The sequence below is a fragment of the Abramis brama genome, assembly GCF_963993115.1.
Source record: "Abramis brama genome assembly, chromosome: 6".
Taxonomy (NCBI): Eukaryota; Metazoa; Chordata; class Actinopteri; order Cypriniformes; family Leuciscidae; genus Abramis; species Abramis brama.
The window spans coordinates 43,480,787-43,497,222 of NC_139968.1; the positions used below are offsets into that span (position 1 = coordinate 43,480,787).

A 16,436-nucleotide genomic window follows, 5' to 3' on the forward strand; every position below is an offset into this window, starting at 1 on the left:
GAAATAACATCGATTCTGGAATAATAAAAAAAAAGATTTAGAATCGTAAAAAAAAGAAAAGAAATTGCGATAGCTAGGTGAATAAAAAAATTTCTCCCAGCCCTAAATTGCTTTGTTTGTTTTCTGATTTTAATTTAAATTAATATTCATCTCAGTGCACTATGCACACAGGTTTATTCTCATGTATGTAAATAAGGCACCAGATTGGATTGAGTTTTGGGCTGTTCCTCAAACAAAACATTTCATTTCAGAAGATTCTTACAGGTTTATTGCATTGTTAGTGCAGTGTTTGTTAATGATAATAACAAAGGTTTTTTTTTTCAGCCTTATATTGCTGCTTATATTGTATTTCTTTTACATGTTTTTTAAATTATTATTTTTTATTTACAGAACTTTACTTAATTCTTATAGGTATACTGTGTGTGATGGGTGTATTCATAGTCCTTGTTATTGGAATCTTAATTATTTACAAAGTAAATATATATTTTACAAGTATTTTTTCTGCTCTTGAAATTCTCATTTAAGTGGTTTCATCAGTTTTAGGATGATAGGAATGTCCTCAGCTATCATACAAGCATTCAAAAGTTTGCATTTACACAGACATTTTAATGTGTTTGATAGAAATTCCACCAAGGTGGAAATAAACAGAGCCAACGCTTCGCTAATATTGAAAATCACTATTTATTATAATGTTATTAAACTGCAAAGCCTTGTCATCATCAATAGCCAGCCCTGATTCAGTGTGTCAGTGAAGAGACTAATAACCTCCTGTGAACATCCCTCACAAACACACACCTGCTGAGAACACACACTGCCAGCGCTTCACACGTCATCATACTGTGCACTGAGGCCTCCGAAAACTACTGAGGTCGACATATAAGGATTAGAATTACATATATATTACATATACATATAATATAATTACAGCAGTCAGTTCTTGATCGGTAAGATTTTTTGGTAACACTTTAAAATACGGATCCTTCGTTAATGAATAACTACACAGGAACAAATGAGTAACACAATATTAACAATCTAGTAACTACAATTAACTAACAAGTAACTCTGATTAACGAATTAGTAAGTAATAGCACACAGATTTAAGTGGTAGTTCACTATTAACTAATCAATAACTACTATTTTTTAATACTTCACAGAGAACTACTGAATTTTTTTACAGATTTAAGTGGTAGTTCACTAATAACTAATCAATAACTACTATTTTTCAATACTTCCCAGAGAAATAATGAAAAAAATTCACAATTCATGCAAAACTAATTAATAACTAATGCAGGACAAATTACTAGCACTAGATTAACATTACTGCTAGATACTGTACACTAATTATCAATATGTAGTAGCGTAGCAGACTTATGATTTGGGAAAGCTGTCAATAATTAGCCTATGCACTGCTGTCTTTTAGAGAACTATTCATAAACTAAATAATTTTTAAGAATTGTTTTTATAAATGCACTTGTCTGGAACACTTACCCTGTGGCCGATTTTCCGGCATTCCTCTGGACTGGCTTTGAATAACTAGACTCATCATGGTGAGTACTGGAACATACTGAGTCATCAGCCATCCAAATACCAGTTATTTTATTATTTAACCTACCTCTCAAAATTGTTTTTATGTATGTCTCTTTGCTCATATGTAGATATGTATGTATGTATGTATACATATATATATATATATATATATATATATATATATATATATATATATATATATATATATATATGTGTGTGTGTGTGTGTGTGTGTGTGTGTGTGTGTGTATATATATATCCTGTGAATGATTAGATGATTCTACCCTTTCGGGTTGGCTTACCGTAACTACAGCATGGAATCACGATAAATAGTAATTACTCAAGTGTTACTACATACTTCTATCGGAACTATTAATTATTTGGATCCGTATTCTAAAGTGAAGATCATGTTAACTAACTAGTAATGACTCAAGTGTTACTACATACTTCTATAGGAATTACTAATTATTTGGATCCGTATTCTAAAGTGAAGATCATGTTAACTAACTAGTAATGACTCAAGTGTTACTACATACCTCTATAGGAACTACTAATTATTTGGATCCGTATTCTAAAGTGAAGATCATGTTAACTAACTAGTAATGGCTAGTTAAGTGTTAATGCATACTTCTAAAGAAATTTTCTAAAAGTATAGTATTTAAAAGTTCACAAACAATATCACATACGCTTGAAATGACTTGTGTTTGGTTGCACAAATCATGACTAGAAAAATTTGTTTAAACATGAGGCATGAAAAAAGTAGCTTTTATAAACATATATTTTATAATTATTTATTAAGCGTCTGGTACCATTTCCATTTAATGCAACAACTTCACATATGTGATGCCTGAACTGGAAAAAACTATTTATTGTCTTCTAGCATACAATATTTAATTGCTGTAATGCCTTCTAATGTCTTTCAGAAGACGACCTAGAGGACCATATCTGTGCTTGTGTCCCAGCCAGTAAGTCCACTCAATAAAAGACAGATGTTCTTTTAGAAGCTGCTCTGTCCTGTTTCCCCTCAGTCGCCAAATTTGGCTTTTGTAGGTTAACCAAGCTCTTTCAATATGTTGCGTGTGTCCAACACGTAATTAGTAATTCCTATAGAAGTATGTAGTAACACTTGAGTCATTACTAGTTAGTTAACATGATCTTCACTTTAGAATACGGATCCAAATAATTAGTAGTTCCTATAGGGGTATGTAGTAACACTTGAGTCATTACTAGTTAGTTAACATGATCTTCACTTTAGAATACGAATCCAAATAATTAGTAGATCCTATAGGGGTATGTAGTAACACTTGAGTCATTACTAGTTAGTTAACATGATCTTCACTTTAGAATACGGATCCAAATAATTAGTAGTTCCTATAGAGGTATGTAGTAACACTTGAGTCATTACTAGTTAGTTAACATGATCTTCACTTTAGAATACGGATCCAAATAATTTGTAAGTCCTATAAAAGTATGCATTAACACTTGAGTCATTACTAGTTATCATGATTCCATGCTGTAGTTACTAATGAAGAGCCAACCCGAAAGGGTAGAATCATCTAATCATTCACAGGATATATATACACACACATATTTATATATATATATATATACATATGAACATAAAAACAATTTAGAGAGGTAGGTTAAATAATAAAATAACTGGTATTTGGATGGCTGATGACTCAGTATGTTCCAGTACTCACCATGATGAGTCTAGTTATTCAAAGCCAGTCCAGAGGAATGCCGGAAAATCGGCCACAGGGTAAGTGTTCCAGACAAGTGCATTTATAAAAACAATTCTTAAAAATTATTTAGTTTATGAATAGTTCTCTAAAAGACAGCAGTGCATAGGCTAATTATTGACAGCTTTCCCAAATCATAAGTCTGCTACGCTACTACATATTGATAATTAGTTTACAGTATCTAGCAGTAATGTTAATCTAGTGCTAGTAATTTTTCCTGCATTAGTTATTAAGTTTTGCATGAATTGTGAATTTTTTTCATTATTTCTCTGGGAAGTATTAAAAAATTGTAGTTATTGATTAGTTATTAGTGAACTACCACTTAAATCTGTAAAAAATTCAGTAGTTCTCTGGGAAGTATTAAAAAAATAGTAGTTATTGATTAGTTAATAGTGAACTACCACTTAAATCTGTGTGCTATTACTTACTAATTCGTTAATCAGAGTTACTTGTTAGTTGACTGTAGTTACTAGATTGTTAATATTGTGTTACTCATTTGTTCCTGTGTAGTTATTCATTAACGAAGGATCCGTATTTTAAAGTGTTACCGATTTTTTTTTTTTTTTAAAGGAGTGTCTTCTGCTCACCAAAGCTGCATTTATTATTAGTTGTGTACATTTTTATTTCAGGATTCTTTGCTGAATATAAAGTTCAAAAGAACAGAATTTATCTGAAATAGAAAGCTTTTGTAACATTAAACACTACCGTTCAAAAGTTTGGGGTCAGTAATAATTTTTATTTAATTTGTTTGGGGAAATAAAATAAATCAATACTTTTATTCATCAAGGATGAATTAAATTGATCAAAAGTTACAGTAAAGACATTTATAATGTTACAAAAAATTATATTTCGAATGAATGCTGTTCTTTTGAACTTTCTTTTCATCAAAGAATCCTGAAAATAATTTGTACACAACTGTTTTCAACATTGATAATCATCATAAATGTTTCTTGAGCATCAGATCATCATATTAGAGTGATTTCTGAAGGATCATGTGACACTGAAGACTGGAGTAATGATGCTGAAAATGCAGCTTTGATCACAGGAATAAATTACATATTAAATATTAAAATAGAAAAGTTATTTTAAATTGTCATAATATTTAACTATTACCGTTTTTATTTTATTTATTTTTTTACTTTTAATCAAATAGCCTTGGTGAGCAGAAGAGACTTTTTTTTTTTTTTTAAACATTACAAATCTTACCGATCAAGAACTTTTGACTGATAGTGTAACTGTAGGGTAAGAAACTGGATCCATAAGTTACAGTCTGGTGTTAGTTCATTAGATAATTAAATTTGAGATTAAGTCTCGCATATGCAATCAAGAATTCTGCGGTACAGTTTTTGAATGTAGTTTTACATATTGCCATAGTTGACATGTATGAGTTAAAATCTGCGTTGCATAATCCATGAAACACATTTAGTCAGAATCGTGATCTCTATTAAAACTATTGATTAATGACAGAGACTGAACTCACTCAGAAAAAAAAAAGAAAAAAAAAGGGTTTATTATTTAATATAGTACAGAATAAGGCAAGAAAGATAAAAAATGTACAAACAGGATGAAAAAAAAAAGTGAATACATGTTGACTGATCACAGGCCATCATCAGTTGTTACGCTGTTCTGTTAAACTACAAGTAGTTTTCAATGAGAAATCATAAAACTGAGGAAACTTAAACTGATCATTCACTCCAGAACACAGAAAGAAATATATACATATATTTCCACAGGAAACAAGGCACATATATAGTACTTACACATATAATTACACATAAAATATGTGCATAAACATATAAACATCTGATTGAGAAATATACTCTGATAAAAATGGTACAAATGGTAATTGGTTCAAATGGTTCAATCCCCGGTTCCACCTGACCAAGTGTCGAGGTGTCCATGAGCAAGACACCTAACCCCAGTTGCTCCCGATGAGCTGGATGGCGCCTTGCATGGCTGACACCGCCGTCGGTGTGAATGAGTGAGTGAATGGGTGAATGTGAGGCTATGTAAAGCGCTTTGGTGGCCATAGGTCTGTGAAAGCGCTATATAAATGCAGTCCATTTACCATTTACCATATCTTAATAGAATATAACTTGTTATCTAGAGGCAAATTTCAGCAAATTCAAAAATGTTAATCAATATTATAATAATCTATTGACAGTCCTAAAATATTGGTTTTTAGTAAAGATTTGTAGGACTTTGTTTTCAACAGAATGGGAATTTTAGATTAGATATAAAAATAAAAAAAGCACATCAAGAAATATCATTGAGACAATTATCATTAAGAAAATATTTACATTTTTTATAATTTCGCAAAATTCAAAGCAACAAATGAGGAAAACATCCATCGTTTTCCACCATTGGGCGAACGGTTCTGAGAACGGAAATAAATGGTTACGGTTGTATTTCCACTTGAGATTGGTTCAGTAGAATATGTGAAGTGACGTCGACACTCAGGATTGGTCACTTCTCTGTCGTCTGGCTGTAGTTTCTCTCTAACTGGCCATTGAGCGAAGTAAACACAATCATCCTCCACGGTCGCTATTTACATCTCATAACGTCAGTTAACTCTTGCATTACCAACACAATGACTTGGAAGGATCATGAAGGCGCCGCTCACTTGTGAATCACAGGTTTCTGTAGAGGATGTACTTTCATTAGAGGGAGTGGCGAGAAGAGGTTTCTGAGCCGGTGCATGTTCTGGCGAGAGTGTACTTTTGTAACGGTAGGTCATCGTCTTGCTGTATGTGAAGAGAGATAAACAGACGTGTAATACGCTGTAATGAAATTCAAAGAACTCACGATTCACACACGATTTCTCTGTAGATGGCCATTTGAGCAACGTAAACACAATAAATATCCCATCATCCTCCACGGTCGCTATTTACATCTCATAACGTCTGTAAACTCTTGCATTACCAAGACAACGACTGACACATTGTATATTTGTAAAGAGCTTCGTTATCAGCAACACAGTGGACAATGAAACCATGGCACGGAATTGAACGGTTGAGCGAAGAGAACGGTGGAAAAGCAACTAAAGTGATTAATACTAAAAAAAATGCTAAAATTTCAAGATCAGAGATGGAAGAAAAGGTAAAAGTATAAAGAAGATTAATTTGAGGATGTGTAGTTGAATGCTGACGGAAAAGAGTCTTTAAAGGTCTTTAGATGTTTCTTGAACTTTATAAAAGGACTCAGTTGTCGGGCAGGGTTGGGGAGATCGGTCCACCGGTGAGGAACTGTGAAGGTTCTGGAAAGTGATTTTGTTCATCTCTGTGAAGGAACATGAAGGCGCCGCTCACTCACGATTCACAGGTTTCTGGAGAGGACGGACATTCATTAGAGGGAGTGGAGAGAAGAGAGTCCTGAGACGATGCAGGTTCTTGCGAGGGTTTAGTTTTGAAATAGATGGTCGTCGTCTTCTTGCTGGCTGTGAAGAGAGATAAACAGAGGTGTTTCATGCTGTGATGAAATTCAAAGAACAGTGTTAAAGGATTCACACATGATTTCACACACAGCACCAACATAATTCTTATAGGTTGATCATTTTAGAGAATAAAAACATGATGGAACTGATAAAACAGCAACAGGTTCACATTCACTGCACTCTTCTTCATTGTACCACCACACACAGAAACACATGTAAAAACATTTGCACTTATGATGGGAATTATATCTCTCAACAGGTCATTAGTACTTACAAGCTTTGAGTTTCTTCCAGTGTTTCCAAAGTAAAATCAGTCCAATCAGTCCACCAACAACTGCGATAATGACTGGAACCAGATACTTGATATATGAAGCATCTGATGCAGATTCTAGAACACACAGAGAAACATAAACACAATATACAATGAATAATATTGCATACAAACCTAAACAACAACAATAACAACTACAACAAAACAAAACAAACCTGAAAACAACAACAGAAAAAAGTAAATTGTTTTTGGCCCCTAAAAGAAATAAAATGTACAGGTACAAAAAAAAAAATTAACCATGTTTAAACTTACTGTTCCTCATGATCTGACCCTCAGTCAGAATCTTCTGGATTGGCTCAGTCAAACTCTTGTGCTCGACCACACAGGTGTACTGGTCCTCTCTCCATACGTCTGGAAGGACATAAAGGGCAACAGTCCTCTGGAAGGTCCCGTCCTCATTTGGTAGTGTGTCTCCAGACTCCACCAAGTTACTAGAATCACTCAGAGCTTGTCCATTCTTCCTCCATGAAATGCTTGTGTTTCTGAAGAGAAAGCCTGTGACGTGACACTCCACATAATAGTCTGGGATCTTCTGCAGCAGAGACACTTTAGGAGGATCTAGAAGTAAATACAGAACAGGGAACAAAACTGAGAACAGAGAAAGAAACTCCTGCACTTTCCACTTATCACAGTTTAACAGTCTCTAAAGTTGACCTGCATATATTCATCAAGCTGTCTGTTAAAACATGGTTTATCTGGATCTGCTCATGCAAGAAAGAAATAATCAGTTGGTAACTCTGATACTGTACCTGTAGCTTTAGACAAATGCAAGAACTCCTTCAGCCAGTAAACACACTCATAATCATAGTATTGTTTCAGATATCTAAGCTGTCCTCTGTCTTTATTCCACTTCATCACTGTGGGTATTCCCTGTGGTACAGGTGTGAAGTCCTCTCCATCATAAGCGTACTGATCAAACCCTTGTGAGTCTCCAGTCTCATCAACCCATTCACAGCCATACATCCACTGATACGTATGAACACCTGAAAGAGAGAGAGTTGGATACTGTTCTTCTTTATGTCTTTTATTGTATAAGCTAATCTTTTGATGTTTATAAATGTAGTAAAAGTGAGGGATGATGTACAAATAAACTCCTTGATACAAGACTCCTCCTCATCAACCTGTTGGGGTTTATTCTGTGATAACAACTATCCTGTATTATTACTAGGGGTTGAACGACTTCAGATTATTTTAAGTCGACATTTATGCGATGAAGGTTGAGTCAGTTCCTACAGTTCCTAGCAAGCAGCTTTGAGCCTAGACTAACGAACAAGATGGACATTTAAGGGATATTATAATCATATCACTTATTATACATCTTCTCACCACATAAATAAAAGATACATGAAAATCATTATTATGATCTCATAATCCATGACAGTGTACAAAACAATTGTTCTAGCAACAAGACGAACACTTGAACAATATTAGCATAATCCTCAGGTTTAATTTTACAGTAAGTAGTCGATAACTGTGGCTGTGTTTGAATGAAACGAGAGCGAGGATGTCTATCCTCATCACAAATACCTGGATGAGCAACATTATATAGTGTTGATATTGATGAAGGTTATTGTCTTGAATAACAGACCTCAGAATGTCACGACTGAACAATCAGAATCAAGCATTTCAGAGAGCCGTGTAATAAAGCATTTTAACTCACCCTGTGACTGATTGAATGTCTTCATTAGAACAGGAATGTTGTTTTTGTAGATCTGCAGTAGTTTTTCTCTGATCTTAATGTATTCCTTCCACATTTGTGTAGATGCAAACTCCTTCATCCAGTTCTGTTTGGGAATCATCTTCTTTATCTGACTGTCATTATAATAGATCTGTTTTTCATCCAGTGTCGTTACAGCAGAAAACTCTGGGATTCCTGCAGCCGTCTGTCCATTTATTGCAGTGTAAGCGGTCATAAACCTGTGTAACTCTGAACAAACATTGAACACACAATCAACATCACAGAAACACACCACCACAAAGCTCCCAAACACTGTTCAACACCACAAACAGTGTCATAAATCAAATGACTATTTGACACTAACTTTCAACATCAAAATTATTTTTTTTATTTAATGGAATATTGCAGTGTTACGAGACTGGAGACGAGGACTGAGGAAGAGGAAACGAGCGGCTGAAGGCCTGAATCTGACTGACGCCGTTCTCAAACTCACTCACATTCACAGCACTGGAGAAACTGCAGTTATGAAAAGTCACCATAAAAGCAAAAAAAACTACTTTATTTTTTATAATTTTTAAGATTTTTTTAAATATATTTTTCATAAATTATCATTATTATTTTGTTAACTTCATGTGGCTCATAACCTGGAATCAGAATACCAGCGACATCTCTGATGACGAGGGCGGGGCAACCTGTCACTCACATGAGATCCACCAATAGCAAACCACAACCATCCAATCAATTACTTTATAAAGATAAACATCCTTCACAGAACCATGAACACCTGCATGGCAAACCTGTTCTTTCATTTACAGTAAAATGTGCATAACTTTAGTCATTTATATAGGACTAGTGTCAGTCGTGTCTCAGTTTGTGCAGTTTAACTAGACCTGCAGGAGACAAATACACAACATCGGAAAATACTGAAATAATTTCAGTGCAGCTTCAACAAAAATCCTGCTTTTCAGCTCACAAAGGATTAACAAGTACTAAATCTGTTAACTAGTTCTATTAGCCTGCTTATTATAAAAGATGTGTGAGAAAATCTGAAGATTTGAAACGTCTTATTTTCTGTCAGTTCAACACACAGAAGCAGCTGAAGGCCTTGTATGACGGAGAATTCGTTTAAATGACTTTATGAAATGAATCTCACCTGAGTAAACCAAAGGTACGCAGAGGAAGAAAATCTTGAACTTCATTATGGATGAAATCCATGTATTTGACACACACTTCTTTAAGTGCAGTCGTCGAAGAGCGCTGTAAAACTCTTTAGCCTTTGCTACATCTGAATCGAAAGGAAAAACAGGTTACAGAACTGACGTCTGCAGCTCTAGATAAACAGCCTCTGTGGAAGTTTAGGGAGGAACCTTTTACCCACAAGTTGTCGCTTCGCTCAGTAACATGTTTTTCCTTTTGATTCAGATGTAGCAAAGGCTAAAGAGTTTTACAGCGCTCTTCGACGACTGCACATACATAATTGCGGGTCAAATACATGGATTTTCATCCATAATGAAGTTCATCATTTTCTTCCTCTACGTACCTTTGGTTTACTCAGGTGAGAATCGTTTCATAAAGTCGTTTAACTGTTGAGTTCTCCGTCATACAAGGCCTTCATCTGCTTCCGTGTGTTGAACTGACAGAAAATCGAGACATTTTTAATAGAAATTAAAATTGGTAAAGTTGCTAAGGTAAAGATCAGAATTGGATTCAAAATGTGTTTAATGAGTGAAAGAAGTAGAAACCTAAGGATTATTTTCAGTGGGATTAGTGTCTCAAATTCAACCGATATTCATTTGAATACTGATATTTTAGTTATTTTATTTATGACGCTGTGGTGTTTAACCGTTATGTCTTTGTGTTATGTGTTCAATGTTTTTTCAGGGATTCACAGTTTCAAAACCGCTTACACTGCAATAAATGGAAAGATGATTGAAGGAACTCCAGAGTTTTCTGCTGTAACGACACTGGATGATCAACAGATCGATTATTATGACAGTAACATAAAGAAGCTGATTCCCAAACAGGACTGGATGAAGGATTATGCATCTACAGAACTGTGGAAAGAAGACACTGAGATCAGAAAACATGTGCATCAGATCTACAGAAACAACATTCATGTTCTAATGCAGCGATTCAACCAGTCACAGGGTGAGTTAAAAAAAAAAACCTTATACTACATTAAAATGTCAAATATTACCTTGTAGCCTACATAAAAAAAGCACATGTTGTATTTCTTCTCTCTCCCCCACCCTGTTTTCTTCTTCAGGTCTTCATACGTATCAGAGGATGTATGGCTGTGAATGGGATGATCAGACTGGAGACTCACACGGGTTTGATCGGTACGGTTATGATGGAGAGGACTTCATCTTACTGGACCTGAAGGAGAACAGATACATCACACCTGTACCACAGGCAATACCCACAGTGCAGAAGTGGAATTATGACAGAGCACAGCTTAGACATCTGAAACAATACTATAATAATGAGTGTGTTGAGTGGCTGAAAAGGTTCTTGAGGTTAAGGAAAGAGGATTTAGAGAGAAGAGGTACTTTGTTGTTCAGAAATTTACTTTGTTCAACAAGTATATATATTTTTTTATTATGAGTCATTAATGTCTTTCTTTTCTCATGCATTGCTTCATTAAAACACAAAAACTTAGCCCAATTTAATAAGTTAATTATATGGATAAATGTAACTGATCTGATCTGAAGTATTAAACATTTGACTCACATTTTTCTCAATCTTTTTCAGCTCCTGAAGTGTCTCTGTTACAGAAGAATCCCTCTTCTCCAGTAGTGTGTCATGCCACAGGTTTCTACCCATCAGGAGTGAGCATTACCTGGTTCAGAAATGGACAGGAGCACTATGAGGATGTGGATCTTGGAGAGCTTCTGCCAAATGAGGATGAGACCTTCCAGAGGAGATCTAGCCTTCGTGTTTCTCCAGACGAATGGAAGAACAACCAGTTCAGTTGTGAGGTGGAGCACCAGGGAAAAACCTTCCGGAAGATTCTGATTAAAGATGAGATCAAGAGCAACTACGGTAAGTTGTTAATAGTGTGGTAATAGAGTGTTTATGGTACTTGCTGTAAAGTTTATCCTTTCCTTACCACATCTGGCTTATTGGTCATTTGATCTTAGCAGAGGGACAGAAATCTACCCAATTTGTTTAAAAAGATCTTCATGTGTTTCAAAGATAAACAAAAGTCTTGTAGGTTTGGATGGACATGAGGGCGAGTAATTAATGACAGATTTATAATTTTTGGCTGAACTAACCCTTTAAGATCACAATGGGCAAATCTATCAAATAGATTTTTAAAATAAATAAATAAATTAAAGGGTTATTTCACCTGAAAATTATCATTCTGTCATTTACTCCTCATGTCATTCAAACCTGTGCGACTTTCTTCTGCAGAACATAAAGACGACATACAGCAATATGTCTGATCTTTCTTATATGAAAGTGTCTAGGAAAAGAGTTTGTCAAGACAAGACAACAACTTATTATGAAATGAGTCCATATGACTTGTGGGCTGTATTTCAAGTCTTCCGAAATCATATGATAGCTTTGTTTGTTTATCCATTTAAATGTAAGTGTGTATTCATCGCAGTGCACTATGCACACAGGTTTACTCTCATGTATGTTAATAAGACACCAGATTTGATTGAGTTTTGGGCTGTTCCTCAAACAAAGCCTTTACGCTTCAGAAGATTCTTACAGGTTTATTTATTTTTTAGTTCAGTTTTAGTTTTTTTTGTTAATGATAATAACCCTGGACCTTACTAATTATTAACTTGTTATTAGTAGTATTGATTATTATTTCATCAGTTAGTTGTTTCAGCCTTATATTGCTGTTTCTGTATATTATTGTATTTCTTTTACATGTTTATTTTATTTTTAAGGACCTACACAACTATACGTAACAATTCTTCTGTGTGCGATGGGAGGAGTCCTGGTTATTGTTTTCATTAAGATGAAAGTAAGTATATGTTTATTTGTATTTTTTCTGCTCTTACTTCTCATTCAAGTGGTTTCATCAGCTTTAAGATGATGGGAATGTCCCCAGTAATGGATTCAAAAGTTTGGATTTACACAGACATTTTAATGTTTGATAGAAATTCCAATAATGTGGAATTAAACAGAGCTAATGCTTCACTAATGTTGAAAATCACTATTGTTTTTGAATTACTGTACACTATGCACAGCCTTAAATATACATGTGATAAACTTTAGAAAGCTAGTGTAAACTGACTCCAAAACAACTTCAAATATAGAAGTTTGAGTTTATGAAAATGTACAATGTAAAATTTTATTATTCATATTTTATATAAAATATATATTTTCAAAACATGTTGGACTCTAAAACTGCAAGTAAATGAAAGCCAATAATCTGAACAAGTTGTGTTTCAAAATTTTATGTTAATATCTCAAAAAATGAGTTTTCGGTAAGATTTTGTTTGGGCGCAGTACCAAACTTTTCACTAGGTGACAACAAGACTCCATTACTGCCCATATATGGGCGCCTGCGCCTCCTTTCCATATGTGGTTTCAGTGATCTGAACCATATATTTACACAATTTTCATACAATTTATGAAGTAGACATCCTATTCAGAAGTAGTATGGGAAGTCTGGCAGATTTTGATATGAATTCAACCTCTAATAAACGCATAAAAAGAACATGTATGTGCGTTATAGTTCGCTGCCACATCACAAATGGTGAATCTATTATTTTTTTCTTTATATTTAAAACATTTTCAGACCTTTTATAAAAATATTGAATGGATGTTTTGATCTCTTAGCATGAAAACAAACTGAGGTTTCTACCATTCTTTCATGATTTTTCATGTTCATTACTATTTCAAAATAAAGGTGTCAATTCTTGTTGTAAATGGCTAAATTATGACTCCTCTGTAATTTATTTTGAAGATCAGATATATATCAAATGATATAAAGTTTGTCAAGATTAGTTTAGGTTTAGTATAGGATATTACTGTTTTAAATATGTAAAGGCTTTGGGCCCACAGGTGGGCCAGTGACACTTAATTTGGATTCTAACTGTTTTTTGTAACTATAAAAAAGGATGCATTTTAAATATACTGATTTAATTTTTGGTTCTTGTTTTCTTATATACACACATGTACTGATTTAACTGATTGCAACTGACAACAATTAAGAAAAGTTTAATTTAAGTTTTAAAAGCTATATATACAAAAATAGTCAAATGTTTGTTTTCATCTAATATTTTAGAGAAACAGATTTGCAGAATTTGTGGTTTTTACAATTCCAGTGTAATTGCAAAAATCTGAGATCTGGAATTGGTCTCATGCTGTTAATTCATATTTATGACGTTACTTTGCAGAAACAAATGAGTGGGTTTAGGCCGGTACCCAGTGAAAGCGAAGAGTACATTTTCATTGACAAAGGTCTTTGAAGAGTTTCCTCCAGTCGTCTGCACTCTCTCCAGATTTCAGTCCGGTTGGGAATCCAGATGTGGGAGATCAGATATTTCCATCATGCTTGTGGGACACGTTTTAGTGTTGAATAATATTCATGAGTATGGACATCATGGAATTCTTTTCCCAAAGAAGATATGACAACCAAACAAACAAAGAAAAGTAACACTTTCTAACGTGTGGCGTTGAGTCTATAAAAACACACTGGAGACACATCGATGTATAAAGCACATCCAGAGACTGTCTGAATATGAAACTTCTGTTAATATCAGGTGTAATGGGCACCTTAGATGTACTACTGTGTGTGAATTTGTCTTTCACCACTCGCGTTTGTATATATTTTATATTTTAAATGAAAAGGACACTTTTATTTGTAAATATTCAATTTATTTATTTTCACCGATTACTAATAGTTTGATGGCTAACTTTTGTGAGTTTCAAATGGAAAAAAAAATAAACAATGAAACATTTCATAACCCATGTAGTTCTCTTTTTTTCAATAAAACTTGTAAATAAGAAAATATGATGAAAATAGTTAAAGTATGTGTAAAAAAAAATATTGTGAAATGAAATGTCATAAGGTGAATTGTTTAACCTTTAATTTCTATTTTTTTAAATATATAATTAATAGTTAATATCTTGCATTTGAAAGGAACATTGCAAATGTATTTTATTTAGTAAATATTTATTTATTGCTTTATATCTCACAATTTAGACTTTCTCAGTATCCAAAGATAGAAAAAAAAAAAAAAAAACTAAACATAAATTTATCTTTGTAATCACTAAAATACACAGGCATGTTTGCACACAGGCTCATATCTTCACTTCTTTTCTGCTAAATCATTGATTCTCTCATTATTTGAGTATGTTGGCATTTAACTCTTTCCTCCGCAGCCTCCGCCAGCATTTTTAAAAATAATTTTCACAAAAGTTTTATGGCCCCCAGAATATTTTGTTGTATGAATATCTGAACATGCAATAAATCAAAAGAAAGTTTTATTCTAGCTTCGTAAAGTTTCATTTTGAGCAAAAAGATGAAAAAAAAAATAAAAAAAATTTAGTGAAACACTACATCTGGATGGGATTCGGAACGATGATCGAAACATAGATGGAGTAGATGGAGTCCATCAACACCTCCAAAGCTTCAAAGTCCTAGTGTTTTGATCAGGAGATTCTGCACTCTTTCAGGAGATCCATAATAGCGCCCCCTACCGCATAACAGTGAAAACATGGAAAGCTGGACATTTCCGTCAATGGCAGATAATGAGTTAAGTATATCAGAGTATGTGTTCAGTTTGTACTAAGTTCTTTGTTGTTACTCTTATCTTTTGACAGCTGCCGACTGTAATGTCCACCAATAATGTGGTTTGTCTTTTCGGTATGTTTGTCCTGAGACTCGGGACAAGGGACTCTCCGTGAGGTTCAGCTCTTCGTAATGGTTGTTGAAATGGTGTTGGGGTCGTTGTTGGTTGTTGTAATGGCAGTTCACTGCCATTCAAAACAATTGTTTCAATTAATTGATTTGAAAAGTTTGAGCCAAATTTGGATTGGGATGTCAATTTTAATCAATCTTTTCATGCCATATAAAGCCCTTTGAGGTTTCTCTTTGAGTTCATTCACACCCACAGTAAAGTTACCAGTTGAAGATATTTTCAGGCCGAGGTAAGTGTATGTTTGTGCTCTCGATGGTTCTGTGTGATGGTGTGAATGTGTGTGTTGGTCCCTGAGATCTGGAGTGTTTCTGGAACATCATTACTGTAGTTTTCTGGAGGTTGACGGTCAGGGCCCAGGACTCACAGTAATCCTCCAGCAGATCCAGGCTGTCCTGTAGACCCTCTTTAGTGGACGACAGGAGAACCAGCTCATCTGTGTAGAGAAGACACTTTATCTGTGTGTGTGTAGAGGGAGACCTTCAATGGGAGCATCTTCTAATATATTGGCCAATCGGTTGATGTGAATGTTGAAGAGGGAGGAGTTTAAACCGCAGCCCGGTTTCTAATTTTAACAGCACATTGGCTGGCTGTGTACATTGATTTGATCAAATCATAGAATGTTCCCCCTATCCCACTGTCAATAAGCTCTAGGTATGATCCTTCATGCCAGATTGAACCAAATGCTTTCTTGAAATCAACGAAACAAGGGGAAAAAAAGCCTTTTGTTTTGATGTACATACTGTATCAATTAGTGTTTGTAATGTAAAAATGTGATCAGATGTGCAACATTTTTGGAGAAAGCCAATTTGACATTGTGCTTCATAAGGAAGTCTATATTC

General features: G+C 34.3%; 2 protein-coding genes across 2 annotated transcripts; one reads left to right on the forward strand and one right to left on the reverse strand.

The window, feature by feature from the left end:
- Positions 1-4,756: 4,756 nt before the first annotated feature.
- Positions 4,757-10,002, reverse strand: LOC311085283 (class I histocompatibility antigen, F10 alpha chain-like). Its single transcript, XM_084117716.1, has 7 exons — positions 9,864-10,002; positions 8,693-8,959; positions 7,782-8,015; positions 7,285-7,590; positions 6,976-7,089; positions 6,581-6,704; positions 4,757-6,012 (listed from the first exon to the last, which is right to left on the reverse strand). The coding sequence occupies exons 1-7, from the start codon at positions 9,907-9,909 to the stop codon at positions 5,832-5,834; spliced, it is 1,272 nt and encodes a 423-aa protein (XP_083973842.1). The 5' UTR covers positions 9,910-10,002; the 3' UTR covers positions 4,757-5,831.
- An 82-nt stretch (positions 10,003-10,084) lies between these two features.
- On the forward strand, positions 10,085-14,630 carry LOC311085285 (major histocompatibility complex class I-related gene protein-like). Its single transcript, XM_084117719.1, has 6 exons — positions 10,085-10,265; positions 10,592-10,858; positions 10,977-11,255; positions 11,462-11,752; positions 12,613-12,689; positions 14,071-14,630. The coding sequence occupies exons 1-6, from the start codon at positions 10,220-10,222 to the stop codon at positions 14,140-14,142; spliced, it is 1,032 nt and encodes a 343-aa protein (XP_083973845.1). The 5' UTR covers positions 10,085-10,219; the 3' UTR covers positions 14,143-14,630.
- The last annotated feature ends 1,806 nt before the right edge of the window (positions 14,631-16,436 follow it).